Raw genomic sequence first — 15,327 nt, forward strand, 5'->3', positions numbered from 1 at the left:
GGAAAACCTTTTCTCCTTGAAAGGTAAAACAATGGAACAAACTCTGAATAATTTCACTATTATTAAATCGGTTACAATAAATCTCTTTTATATGTCTTTCGGCTAAAGAAAAATATCCTTGTTTTTTCTTTTACTTAACACTATTTTTCTCTCACAAGTTGTGTCTCTCTTTTAGTTGTTCTCTTATAACCAAATGGTCTCAATTAATTCCCTTCAGCCTTATTTCTTTTTCAGCGTGCGAAACACGTTCAAAGTCTCTACCCATGAAAATGGCAAGAAGACTTTTGTAATTCCCTTCAGCCTTATTGTTATTTCTTCTTCAGCGTGTGAGACGCGCTCAAAGTCTTTGCCCATGAAAATGGCAAGAAAGACTCGTGTCTTGCCAACCTCCTCATTATTGAGGTATCTAATAAGTGTGGGTCCGTTGGACAGTTAAATTTTAATCATTTACCAGTTGCAAAACCGCGCATTACCGTGATAAATTTTTCTTTTTGGTGATCTCATTAAATATATATATATTTTTTTTTAAAAAAAAACCTTTACACACACGCATTATAATATATATATATATATATGCGAGTGCATGTAATGAGGTTTTTTTTTTTTTTTTTTAGTGGTAGTAGCAAAAACAAAACTATGTTTTTTTATTTTATATAATAATTTTTATTTTGAGATCTAATTTATAAGTGGATAAATCAATTTGAAAATCAATAGAAGAGTGACCCTAACTTTTAGGCATTGTTTTAGTGGTATATAATTTTTATTTTGATAATCTAATTTATAAGTGAATAAATTAATTTGAAAATCAACAGGAGAGTGACCCTAATTTTAGGCATTGTTTTAGTGGAAGTTAGGGTTGTATTTTTACTTAATTGTCCTTTAGTTTTATCTCTACTTAAACATAGGGTTGTATTTTACTTGTTTTACTTGATTGTATTTTTACATGTACCTTTATGTAAACTCCTTATATTCCACTTATTTAGATGCGTAAAACCATAGACTACTACTCTATAATAATAGTTGTTAATTAATTTTATCCTTTTTTTTTTTTTTTAATAATCTTATTTGTAACGCTTCTTACCATTGTATATTTACTAACCGATGATTTGCATAATAAAGACGTTAAATGAGAGGTAGCATCGTTTATTAGATTTTCAAAAAGTAATAGTGTATGAAATATATATATATATATATATTGTATTTCTTATGCAATTTTAAAAGGATATTCAAATTTTCTAACTTTATTTCTTATGTAATTTCAATTATTATTGGAGAATGTCACTTTTTTAGTTATGATTGGAAATATGGTTTCTATGATTTAAGTTTGGTTAGTTTTAAGTTTAAATTTAGTACTATGATTGTATTTAATTTTTTATTATTGATTTAAAATGAACGTAAGTGAATGTAACGGTTTATTTTATTACACTGTAAAGTTTTTAATATTCTCCGTATGGACATTTCTATTTTACTTTTTACTTCTCCTTATAGCCTCTTTTTTTTTCCAATTAACGTCTAACGTCTATTTATGACGTTTGATTTTTTCTTTATCTACTCTTTATGACTTTGTTTTTTTCTTTTTTTTTCTTGACCATCTCTCTCTCTCTCTCTCTCTCTCTCTCTCTCCATTGGCAACCTATTGTTTTTTAAAATTTGATGATGATTCTATGGCATAAAATATGCATTATTAGTTTCTTTATGTTATATTTATTTTGGTTTCCACATTAATTTTTCTTTTTTTTTTTGGAGAAAGAATTTTTTTTTTTTTAATTAAGTGTTTCTAAATTGACATTTGTTTTTGTATTCTATTTTTCCTTTAATGTATTGGGTGTGACTTGTGAGAATGAGTATTTTCCTAGCATTACTCCACTTTATGAGAACAATTTTATTTATTGAATTTAAGTAAAATATTGTATGTTTAACCACCACACACCGTTGGCGTGATAGTCACTTCACAATTATAAGTGTTTATGAGGTGTGGGGGGAAGGACCAGGGTTTAAGTTTCCAGGAGAGAGTTTTACACACATATACACTTAGATTAGGCTATAGTAGAATTTATATCTTGTATTAAAAAAAAAATTATAGGTTTAATTTAATGAAAATTTGGGACCTGACCAATTATAATTATATCCCCATCAATTGCTATGTCCCCCCCCCCCCNAATTCTATCTTTTTCCTAGTGCTTGATTTTAACCGATATTTCTTGGTATTATTATGCAATTTGAATTTAACTGATTCTTGTCCTTGCTAGTAGTTGTTTCCTACTCTTTCACTCCACTTTGTTGATCCAATTTTAGTCGTTGATTTAACTGTAGCCGAAAAACAAGCAAGATTTTTTTTTGGGTTTTTAATTGATTATTTTCAAATAAATTTTTTTAATGTATTCACTTTTTCAAACTTATAGATATGGTTGGGTGGCAAAAATTTCATATGTGCAGGAGCAGCCCAACATTATTTGGGGGTCTAAGATGAAAATTTTATGTGAGACTTTTAATATGTGAATATTAATTAAACAAAATTATTTAATACTAATCAAATCTAGGTTAATTTGATACATTAAATACATAATTTGATGAAGAATACCAATTAAACTAATGTTAATTTCATATAAAGAGTTGAATATCATAGTTGAGCCATGGTTTTAAAAACTGGACCGGAGGCAAAACTGGATTTGCCTCCAATTCTCGATTTTTACCAGTTTTTCCCAGTTAATCATGGTTTTTACCGGACCAGACTGGCATCTAGTCCTCGGTTGAACCAGTCAGACAGGTCGGTCCAGTCTGGTTTTTGAAACATTGAGTTGAACCATAAATATTAATAAAAAAAAATAAAAATATATTATGATTAAAAAAAAACTTTATTTTGGATATACAACGATACATAGTTAAGTAAAGTTAAAATCTAAATTTTAATTTTATATCTTGTTTTTAAGAGAGGGAGATAGATATTATTTGGTATGTGACTTTGTAGGATATCAATTTACAAAAATTAAAGTCTCAAAATATTAGAGAAGATTAATCTATAATTGATGATTTAACACATTTGCAACATTTTTTTGAAACATTTTAGGGTTTCAATTGGGTTAGGATTCTATTGGTCTCATACATAGAGAGTATTAATAGAAATGAAAAGGAAAAATGCGCTTAAAGCACTATAAAATGTTCACAATATGATGTAACATTGACTCTCATTGATGAAATTCATCAATCTAACTAATGAATGTTTAAATCACTTTTTTTTTGTGATTAGTAACATGGCAATTTGTAAGTCAATAGTAAAATTTGTACTTTTGTAGTATCCTCACTAATAAAAAAAAGGCACAACCTTTAATATATATATATATATATATAATTTTATAAAAATTTGGGTTTTTAATCATTAGTAATGGAGCCTTTTTCTCTAAAGGGAATTTTTTATTTTTTTGGGGTGGGGCCTTAGGCCTAGGCCTAACTTGCCTAGGCCTTGGGCTGGCCTTGCATATGTGCCTATCTCATGCACCTATGTGAGATGATGAGACGAGTGCAAGAAAAATCTTCTTGTTGTGAAATTTTAAAATACTCGCAAGTGTACGAATAGTACTGAAGTATACTCACAGGGACTTGTATGAACGTAGGAAAATTAATCAAACATTAACCAAATTACTCCTAATCAAATTGAATAAAAATAGATTGTTTTGAAATTACAATAAACTAAGCAAATAATTTTTTTTTTTTTTATACAAGATAGAATTTTATTCTAGCATAATCTAAGTGTATATGTGTGTGAAGCTCCCTCCTGGAAACTTGAACCCCGGCCCTTACCCCCCACACCCTACAAGCACTTATACTTGTGAAGTGACCATCGCACCAAGGGTGTGCGGTGGTACTAAGCAAATAATTAAAAGAAGCAAAAGATATAATATAAAAGCAATAAAGAGATTAAACAATCAAGAGAAAGGAATTAAGGTTTTGGAATTTGCCTTATTAATTCATATAAGCATATATTTATGATCATTAATTTTTTCCAACCATTACATGATAATTTAGAAATCAATCTTGCTATCATGGAAAATACTATCATTAAAACTTATGTTTAAAAATCTAAAGTATGCTCTTCTTCACTTCTTAACTATAAAATCAAATTATCAATTGTATCCATCGACAAACAAATCACAAGAGATATCTAATTTTATAATCAAGCAATAATAAACCAAAGCATTCAATTAATTAATACAAATCTTAAATCATGAGAAAAATATAACTGAACTCATATTTAAAATTTTATCTTAGTCAATTAATATGAAGCAAGAACAATTTAAATCATTAAAGAATAACTATTGTAAAAATAATTAAATCACATAAATACTACTGATAATCTTTAACAAGGTTTCATCTTTAAACTCTAATTATAAATTAGTTACTCATGGTAATTGAAATAAGACACTAAAATGTTCCAAATACAAGCTTCTTGTTTGTACCCTGATGAAGTAATTGCAAGGCCCACAACAAATGTTCTAGTAAGAGTTTAAGACCACAAGCGGACAAGCCACCTGTACGTCACTCTTCTCTTATTCTTTATTCTTTTCTTTTTCCTTTTACTTTTGCCTTCCAGGTTTCTTCATGTTGGCTTAGCAAATGACATAGTCCCACTTGGCATGTAAAGTCATTATTACCTAGAACATAAAGATAATATATAAAAAAAAATAATTGTAGATATGAAAGTACCTAATTGTATATATTTTATGTACATCACTTCCTGTACCGTGACTCTACTTTTACTCTTTTAGATGATTTTTTTTTCTTTTGAGAAGATATTTTAGATGAATTGAATCTAAGAGCATTCACATCCGAATCTTATATCTAATTTTATTTTACCATTTCAAAAAATTACTTTATTACTTATACCATACAATTTTTCAATACACCCAACATCCCAATTTTTATTTCCCTATTCTACTCATTAAAATAATATTTTTACGTAATAAAATAATATATATCACAATTACCATCATTTACAATACAACACATTAGTTATTCTTTCTCTCTCTTTATTTCTATTCAACAACCACATTCACCACCACCAGAAAAAACCCATAATCTACCGTCAACACCAAAAAAAAAAAAAAAAAACCCCAGGCAGCAAACCCACGCTGCCACCCACTAACCCAAAACCCACTCCGAGGGAGCCACAGACACCCACCCCACAGTTAGCCCACCAGCCACAACTACTTCCACCACCTTCACCGTCGGCCCACCAGCCACAACCACAAACCCCAATAGCTGAAACAAAAAAAAAATGCCAATATAGCGCCGCCAACACAGCACAGCCACCACTAACAAACCCAAAGCCACCATAAAACAAACCCACAGAACACCCCAAAACAAACCCACAACCACAAATCACAAATCAAACCCACGCCACCGAAACCCACACCGATCAAATCACAAATCAAGCTCAAACACCGAAACCACAAACACAACAAAAATTTATGAAAATCGGATTGCTCAATTCGCCGCTGGGTAGCTTGATTTTGCTAAAGTTCGAAGGAAGTGGATTCACCGCTGGGAAGCTTGAAGGAAGTTAATTTTGTCGGTTTGAAGAGAGAGGGTCATCTACACATGCAAGAATGTCGGTTTGAAGAGAGTGATGGAGTGAGAGGAGAGAGAAATTTCGGGCTAAAAAGTATTAAAAAATTATTTTTTTATAACATTCAGCCATAGTACCATCTTACATTTAAGATGGTACTATAGCTATATGTCAACTTTTTTTTAGCATTTTAGCATATGACCTCTCTGTTGCTGGCCTTTTTTGGGCTTGTATGCCAAATGTGCCTCACATTTGGCATATAGCAAGCCCAATGTGGATGCTCTAAATTCAGGTTTTATAATGCCTAATCTAACTTATCTTACAGTTCTATATGAACGGTCTTTGGGCCTTTTTAGGGCTCTTGCGAGGGGAGGCGGCCGTTGCCATGCGTAGCTTCATGGTATTGGAAGATATGATGCAAACAGGCATAGCATGGAGTCTACTAGCCAACCGTAAAAGAACATTTTCCCAACTATTGAGAATATACTTTACCAAGAAAATATCCAACGGAAATTCAAATTCAGTTTCCAAACCCAACCCAGAAACCATCCTTCTCACCTTCCCATTTCACACAAGCCCCTTCATTTCCCAACGTTCTTTAGTCTCATGGTGCAAAGAACCCAAATGCTGAAACTTTTTCCAAAGTATTCAAATGCAATTTCCTGGGCATGACCAAACAACTTGGTTTGTGCATTCAATTGCAATTTCTGACAATCCCACCTAGTTTCAACAAGACCCAGATGACCAACCAACTATAACCTCCTCAGATTTAGAAGGGACAAACCGGTGGAGATATTGAGCAAGCTCTTGATCTATGCGGGCTTACATTGAACGGGGACTTGGTGCTGAATGTGCTTATGTATTTTTCAACTGGGTTTGTAGAAAGGGGAGAAAAGAAAGTGGGTGTTTACAGTGAGATTCTTCAGATCCTTGTGAAATAACAACGTTTCGAGGAGGTGATCCAAGTGCTTGATGAAATGTCAAAGAGAAAGGGACTTGTCAACGATAAGACGTATGGTATTTTGGTTAATAGATTTGCGGCTGCTCATATGATATTTTACCAAATGCTATAACTCACTACTACTTGCCCAAGTCCTTGATGAATCCAGAGGAAGTACCCGAGCTCTTGGAGAGGATATAGAGAAATGGGAGTAGGATGACTGCTGAGTGCTGATGGAGAGAAATGGGTTGGGACAAGACCGACGATCTTATAGCATTATGATATATAGGCTTTATGGCAAGGGAAGAATACAAGGTGCTTTGTGCTTTTTCAATGCGATGGCATTAAAGGGCATGGTGCCAGAACCAAGGAGAAAATATTGGTATATGACATGAACATTAAGTTGAAGGAGAGCAGGCAAAAAGAGGAAACAGTGTTAAGGAATAAGGATGGATGATTGTTTGTGACTAGCATTTGTGGGTCTCATCCTTCCATCCATTTGACAAAAGAGGTAATGCTTCCTTTGACTTTGAACTTCATGTGGTTTGGTAAATACTTCCATAAGAAAGGAAAAAGATTGAGGACAAAATTTAGCTACAAATTTGGTTGAAGCATAAGGCTACAAATTTACTTAATAAAATAAATATTATTGCATATTTTGAAAATCTAACCGTTGAGTTGCATGTTTTTTACATTTTTTTTTATGAGGTTCTTTACATTCTTAATATACATGTAAACTTTTGTATCAATCGGATGTTATTTACTATATGATCTATAACCTTATATTTTATGCATAATTTTAAACTACAAAAATTTGCAATTTGAACAATTTATTGATGACATAGTTATTGATCTTTAATTTTCTAGAAATTTTTCAAGTATTAGGGATATAAGAAGAATAAGTAATCCAATTGTGGTTTTGTCAAAATTCATATCCAATAAAAAGATATTAAGTAAGGTTGTAGTCTTAAACTACAATCAATTTTGTAGCTAAACTTTATCAAAAAAATTAATTCCTTAACATTTTAGAGATGCTAAAGTTAGGCATCTAGTGAAAACTATCTTTGGTGAAGCATTCTTAAGTAGTTAATACTTGAGAAATGGCATAGACAAGATGTTTTCCTTATTGCTTCTCTAAAAATAACATCAAAAGTAATAAGATAAAGTTATATAGATAAAGCTATACAGAGCCAAGTATGGCATGCGACTAACTGAAAAATGATGATTAAAAAAAGTGATTATAGGACAAGCTTCTCAATCCGCATGAGTTCTTTGGTAACATCTACCATAGTTGGTCTTGTCTCTGAGTCTCTTTTTCTACATATGAAGGCAAGGTCTACCACTGCTTGCAATTGTTGCTCTGTAGTACTAGCTCTCCCTTCCCCTGCCAAGACTGTAGGATCTACAATGCAACGACCTTGAGCACCATTTTGCATACATACTACTAATCCAACACACTCTTTTTTTGGTTTGGAGAAGTCCACACCTTCACCATTATTCAATTGGGTAAAATCATTTGAATTCATACCCTTTACAAGTTCTAAAAGAAGTACCCCAAAACTATAAACATCAGCTTTCTCCGTTACCTTACCCGTAGCAAAATACTCAGGAGACATGTATCTTACACACCAAGACAACAAATCAACTGGAACATGAGTCTCACCTTCGGGGACTAATATAGAAAACTCAAAGTTGGATAATTTGACAACATCATGTTGGTCTAAGAAGATATTTCGCATATTTATATCCCTGTGGATGATGGGTCTAGAGAATGCAGTATGGAAATATGAAATTGCATGAGCAATCTCCCTTGCAATCTTTAACCTGCTTGCCCATGTTAACGGCTGATGTTGTTGACTGCCACAAGTGCCCTGGATTCGATTGGCAAGGCTACCATTTGCAGCAAATTCATGTACTAAAATGGGAGGTCGAGTCTCGAGGCAGCATCCTATAAGCTTTAGTACATTTTTGTAAGCGCTCATCTTTGCAGGGTTTTTTTTTTTTTTCCTTTTTTTTTTTTTAAATTAGGGGTGGGTAATTTGGTTAAATAGTGTTTGTTTTGGGTATATAAGTAGAGAGAGTATTTGGTGCACAATGTAAAGCCATATTCTACCATGGTTCAATTTTAAATCATCTATAAGACACATGTATACACATTTGTCTAAACCATGTCATAATGTCGCACTATCAATATGGGGAAGACGATCGGAGAGTTGGACAAACTTTCATTTCATGGTATGAAATATGTGAACACAACACAAATTTATTAATTTTCATGGTCCCGTTACTCTTTTGCATTTATTTTTGGTTTCATGATTTAAAAATAAATAAATAAATAAAAAATCATACCTTAAGAAGGGTACAAATATGCAATGAAGCTATTAAACTAATTTTTAATACCTTAAAATGTATATGTTTCTTTACTCTAATTTAGTTTACTTTTTCTTTATAATATATATACACAATATTATCCAAAACCATCTTACATAAAATATTACAAAATTATTCGTGCATCGCACGGGCAACTTACTAGTTTTATAAAAAGTTGGGTTTTTAATCATTATAAGTGGAGCCTTTTTCCCTAAGGGGAATATTTTTTTTGGGTGGGGCCTTAGGCCTAGGCCTAACTTGCTTAGGCCTTGGGCTAGCCCTGCAAATGTGCCTGTCTCATGCACCTATGTGAGACGATGAGATTGGCGCAAAAAATACCTTCTTGTTGTAAAATTTTAAAGTACTCGCAAGTGCACAAACCGTACTGAAGTATAATTTGACAAAAATGAGATCGAATCTACAAGGACTTAAATGAACGTAGAAAAATTAATCAAACCTTAACCAAATTACTCCTAATCTAATTGAATAAAAATAGATTGTTTTGAAATTAAAACTAAGCAAATAAGCAAAAGATATAATATAAAAGCAATAAAGAGATTAAACAATCAAGAGAAAGGAATTAAGGTTTTGGAATCTGCCTTGTTAATTCATATCAGCATATATTTATGATCATTAATTTTTTCCAACCATTACATGATAATCTAGAAATCAATCTTGCTATTATGGAAAATACTATCATTAAAACTTATGTTTAAAAATCTAAAGCATTCTCTTCTTCACTTCTTAAGTATAAAATCAAATTATCATTTGTATTCATTGATAAACAAATCACAAGAGATATCCAATTTTATAATCAAGCAATAATAAACCAAAGCATTCAATTAATTAATACAAATCCTAAATCATGAGAAGAACATGATTGAACTCATATCTAGAATTCTATTTTAGTCAATTGATATGAAGTAAGAACAATTTAAATCATTAAAGAACAACTATTGTGGGAAAAATTAAATCAGATAAATACTACTGATAATCTTTAACAATGTTTCATCCTTAAACTCTACTTATAAATTAGCTACTCATGGTAATTGAAATAAGATACAAAAAATAAAATACTAAAATGTTCCAAATACAAGCTCCTTGTTTGTATCTTGATGAAGTAATTGCAAGGCCCACAACAAATGTTCTAGTAAGAGTTTAAGACCACAAGCGGACAAGCCACCTGTACATCACTCTTCCCTTATTCTTTATTCTTTTCTTTTCTTTTTCCTTTTACTTCATGCCTTCCAGGTCTATTCATGTTGGCTTAGCAAAATGGCATAGTCCCACTTTGCATGTAAAGCCATTATTAGCTACAACACAAAGATAATATATAACAAAAATAGCATAAAAGTAAACTTAAATATGTAAATATGAGAGTACCTAATTGTATATATTTCATGCACATCACTTCCTGTCCTGTGACTCCTAGTTTTACTCTTTTAGATGAATTGAATCATAAATTCAGGTTTTATAATGCCTAATCTAACTTATCTTACATTTCTATATGAACTGTCTTTGGGCCTTTTTAGGGCTCTTGCCAGGGGAGGCGGCCGGTGCCATGCATAGCTTCATGGTATTGGAAGATATGATGCAAAAAGGCATAGCATGGAGTCTACTATCCAACCGTAAAAGAACATTTTTCCAACTATTGAGAATATACTTTAACAAGAAAATATCCAACGGAAATTCAAATTCAATTTCCAAACCAGGACTTGGTGCTGAATGTGCTCATGTATTTTTCAACTGGGTTTGTAGAAAGGGGAGAAATGGAAGTGGGTGTTTACAATGAGATTCTTCATATCCTTGTGAAATAACAACGTTTCGAGGACGTGATCCAAGTGCTTGATGAAATATCAAAGAGAAAGGGACTTGTCAATGATAAGACGTATGGTATTTTGGTTAATAGATTTGCGGCTGCTCATATGGTATTTTACCAAATGCCATAACTCACTACTACTTGCCTAAGTCCTTGAAGAATCCAGATGAAGTACCCGAGCTCTTGGAGAGGATATAGAGAAATGGGAGTAGGATGACTGCTGAGTGCTGATGGAGAGAAATGGGTTGGGACAAGACCGACGATCTTATAGCATTATGATACATAGCCTTTATGGCAAGGGAAGAACACAAGGTGCTTTGTGCTTTTTCAATGCGATGACATTAAAGGGCATGGTGCCAGAACCAAGGACAAAATATTGGTATATGACATGAACATTAAGTTGAAGGAGAGCAGGCAAAAGGAGGAAACAGTGTTAAGGAATAAGGATGGATGATTGTTTGTGACTAGCATTTGTGGGTCTCATCCTTCCATCCATTTGACAAAAGAGGTAATGCTTCCTTTGACTTTGAACTTCATGTGATTTGGTAAATACTTCCATAAGAAAGGAAAAAGATTGAGGACAAAATTTAGTTACAAAATTGGTTGAAGCATAAGGCTACAACTTTACTTAATAAAATAAACATTATTGCATATTTTGAAAATCTAACCGTTGAGTTGCATGTTTTTTACATTTTTTTTTTATGAGATTCTTTACATTCTTAATATACATGTAAACTTTTGTATCAATCGGATGTTATTTACTATATGATCTATAACCTTACATTTTATGCATAATTTTAAACTACAAAAATTTGCAATTTGAACAATTTATTGATGACATAGTTATTGATCTTTAATTTTCTAGAAATTTTTCAAGTATTAGGGATATAAGAAGAATAAGTAATCCAATTGTGGTTTTGTCAAAATTCATATCCAATAAAAAGATATTAAGTAAGGTTGTAGTCTTAAACTACAATCAATTTTGTAGCTAAACTTTATCAAAAAATTAATTCCTTAACATTTTAGAGATGCCAAAGTTAGGCATCTAGTGAAAACTATCTTTGGTGAAGCATTCTTAAGTAGTTAATACTTGAGAAATGGCATAGACAAGATGTTTTCCTTATTGCTTCTCTAAAAATAACATCAAAAGTAATAAGATAAAGTTATATAGATAAAGCTATACAGATAAAGCTATACAGAGCCAAGTATGGCATGCGACTAACTGAAAAATGATGATTAAAAAAAGTGATTATAGGACAAGCTTCTCAATCCGCATGAGTTCTTTGGTAACATCTACCATAGTTGGTCTTGTCTCTGAGTCTCTTTTTCTACATATGAAGGCAAGGTCTACCACTGCTTGCAATTGTTGCTCTGTAGTACTAGCTCCCCCTTCCCCTGCCAAGATTGTAGGATCTACAATGCAACGACCTTGAGCACCATTTTGCATACATACTACTAATCCAACACACTCTTTTTTTGGTTTGGAGAAGTCCACACCTTCACCATTATTCAATTGGGTAAAATCATTTGAATTCATACCCTTTACAAGTTCTAAAAGAAGTACCCCAAAACTATAAACATCAGCTTTCTCCGTTACCTTACCCATAGCAAAATACTCAGGAGACATGTATCTTACACACCAAGACAACAAATCAACTGGAACATGAGTCTCACCTTCGGGGACTAATATAGAAAACTCGAAGTTGGATAATTTGACAACATCATGTTGGTCTAAGAAGATATTTCGCATATTTATATCCCTGTGGATGATGGGTCTAGAGAATGCAGTATGGAAATATGAAATTGCATGAGCAATCTCCCTTGCAATCTTTAACCTGCTTGCCCATGTTAACGGCTGATGTTGTTGACTGCCACAAGTGCCCTGGATTCGATTGGCAAGGCTACCATTTGCAGCAAATTCATGTACTAAAATGGGAGGTCGAGTCTCGAGGCAGCATCCTATAAGCTTTAGTACATTTTTGTAAGCGCTCATCTTTGCAGAAAGAAGTACCCGAGCTCTTGGAGAGGATATAGAGAAATGGGAGTAGGATGACTGCTGAGTGCTGATGGAGAGAAATGGGTTGGGACAAGACCGACGATCTTATAGCATTATGATACATAGCCTTTATGGCAAGGGAAGAACACAAGGTGCTTTGTGCTTTTTCAATGCGATGACATTAAAGGGCATGGTGCCAGAACCAAGGACAAAATATTGGTATATGACATGAACATTAAGTTGAAGGAGAGCAGGCAAAAGGAGGAAACAGTGTTAAGGAATAAGGATGGATGATTGTTTGTGACTAGCATTTGTGGGTCTCATCCTTCCATCCATTTGACAAAAGAGGTAATGCTTCCTTTGACTTTGAACTTCATGTGATTTGGTAAATACTTCCATAAGAAAGGAAAAAGATTGAGGACAAAATTTAGTTACAAAATTGGTTGAAGCATAAGGCTACAACTTTACTTAATAAAATAAACATTATTGCATATTTTGAAAATCTAACCGTTGAGTTGCATGTTTTTTACATTTTTTTTTTATGAGATTCTTTACATTCTTAATATACATGTAAACTTTTGTATCAATCGGATGTTATTTACTATATGATCTATAACCTTACATTTTATGCATAATTTTAAACTACAAAAATTTGCAATTTGAACAATTTATTGATGACATAGTTATTGATCTTTAATTTTCTAGAAATTTTTCAAGTATTAGGGATATAAGAAGAATAAGTAATCCAATTGTGGTTTTGTCAAAATTCATATCCAATAAAAAGATATTAAGTAAGGTTGTAGTCTTAAACTACAATCAATTTTGTAGCTAAACTTTATCAAAAAAATTAATTCCTTAACATTTTAGAGATGCTAAAGTTAGGCATCTAGTGAAAACTATCTTTGGTGAAGCATTCTTAAGTAGTTAATACTTGAGAAATGGCATAGACAAGATGTTTTCCTTATTGCTTCTCTAAAAATAACATCAAAAGTAATAAGATAAAGTTATATAGATAAAGCTATACAGATAAAGCTATACAGAGCCAAGTATGGCATGCGACTAACTGAAAAATGATGATTAAAAAAAGTGATTATAGGACAAGCTTCTCAATCCGCATGAGTTCTTTGGTAACATCTACCATAGTTGGTCTTGTCTCTGAGTCTCTTTTTCTACATATGAAGGCAAGGTCTACCACTGCTTGCAATTGTTGCTCTGTAGTACTAGCTCTCCCTTCCCCTGCCAAGACTGTAGGATCTACAATGCAACGACCTTGAGCACCATTTTGCATACATACTACTAATCCAACACACTCTTTTTTTGGTTTGGAGAAGTCCACACCTTCACCATTATTCAATTGGGTAAAATCATTTGAATTCATACCCTTTACAAGTTCTAAAAGAAGTACCCCAAAACTATAAACATCAGCTTTCTCCGTTACCTTACCCGTAGCAAAATACTCAGGAGACATGTATCTTACACACCAAGACAACAAATCAACTGGAACATGAGTCTCACCTTCGGGGACTAATATAGAAAACTCAAAGTTGGATAATTTGACAACATCATGTTGGTCTAAGAAGATATTTCGCATATTTATATCCCTGTGGATGATGGGTCTAGAGAATGCAGTATGGAAATATGAAATTGCATGAGCAATCTCCCTTGCAATCTTTAACCTGCTTGCCCATGTTAACGGCTGATGTTGTTGACTGCCACAAGTGCCCTGGATTCGATTGGCAAGGCTACCATTTGCAGCAAATTCATGTACTAAAATGGGAGGTCGAGTCTCGAGGCAGCATCCTATAAGCTTTAGTACATTTTTGTAAGCGCTCATCTTTGCAGAAATCACTAGATCATTGATGACGTAGTTGGACAAGTCCCGGCCTTCTGTAATGTGTACACCGCCTTCAAATTTCCTAATGGAAACAAGTCGGCCGTCAAGAGAACCCTTGTACCATTTCCAGTACAACTCATCTTGGACTATAACAAGACGAGCATCATAGTTGTTGGTTGCCTGCTTGAGCTCTTCGTCAGAGAAGCTACGAATGGGAATGGACTTGCCATTACAGAAGGCAATTAGCTTTTCCAGTACCATGCTTCCATTCTCAAAAAATGCTCTCTCTTTTTCCTTTCTATCCTTACTCATTCTAAAGAAACAATTTTTTTGACCAATTTTGCATAGCTTGAAGGCGGTGTAACATTTTATCCTTATAATTTCTCCTACCACGTCCCCATCAAACTGCCTTGAAGATTTCGTCCATAGGTGGAGCTTTTTCTTATTACCCCCTTAGGGTCGATTGGTCTTTTAACTTTTTAAGAAGACTGCTACAAGGGTCAATGGCCTACGCATTCAACACTTCAGCATGACATCAACTCCCATTTTGATGCTTGCCACCTTATAAAGTTATAATAATATTAGAGATACAAACTATTTTGCAAAATATTTTACAAACTATTGATGTGATAAGTGATTATTGGTAAATGAAAAAGTGATATTAATGGTGGGTCTAAATGAAAACCAATAAGAGGTTGGCCACATTAACATTTTGTAAAAATATTGTAAAATAATTTGTAACTATAACATTACTCAGTTAGTTATAATCGAAAGATTAAAGTTCCACTAATGAACACTTCCTAGT

General features: G+C 32.9%; 3 protein-coding genes across 3 annotated transcripts; all 3 read right to left on the bottom strand.

Moving 5' to 3' along the window:
- Positions 1-7,741: 7,741 nt before the first annotated feature.
- On the bottom strand, positions 7,742-8,485 carry LOC112000137 (serine/threonine-protein kinase ZRK1-like). The gene has a single exon (XM_065767024.1). It carries the CDS (start codon positions 8,483-8,485, stop codon positions 7,742-7,744), a length of 744 nt encoding a protein of 247 aa, XP_065623096.1.
- Positions 8,486-11,941: 3,456 nt separating this feature from the next.
- Positions 11,942-12,685, bottom strand: LOC136064793 (serine/threonine-protein kinase ZRK1-like). Its single transcript, XM_065767025.1, has one exon. The coding sequence runs from the start codon at positions 12,683-12,685 to the stop codon at positions 11,942-11,944; it is 744 nt and encodes a 247-aa protein (XP_065623097.1).
- Positions 12,686-13,632: 947 nt separating this feature from the next.
- LOC112036263 (serine/threonine-protein kinase ZRK1-like) lies at positions 13,633-15,029 on the bottom strand. The gene has a single exon (XM_065767033.1). It carries the CDS (start codon positions 14,832-14,834, stop codon positions 13,779-13,781), a length of 1,056 nt encoding a protein of 351 aa, XP_065623105.1. The 5' UTR covers positions 14,835-15,029; the 3' UTR covers positions 13,633-13,778.
- Between the last annotated feature and the right edge of the window lie 298 nt (positions 15,030-15,327).

The sequence above is a fragment of the Quercus suber genome, unplaced genomic scaffold (assembly GCF_002906115.3).
Source record: "Quercus suber isolate HL8 unplaced genomic scaffold, Cork oak 2.0 scaffold_766, whole genome shotgun sequence".
Lineage (NCBI taxonomy): Eukaryota > Viridiplantae > Streptophyta > Magnoliopsida > Fagales > Fagaceae > Quercus > Quercus suber.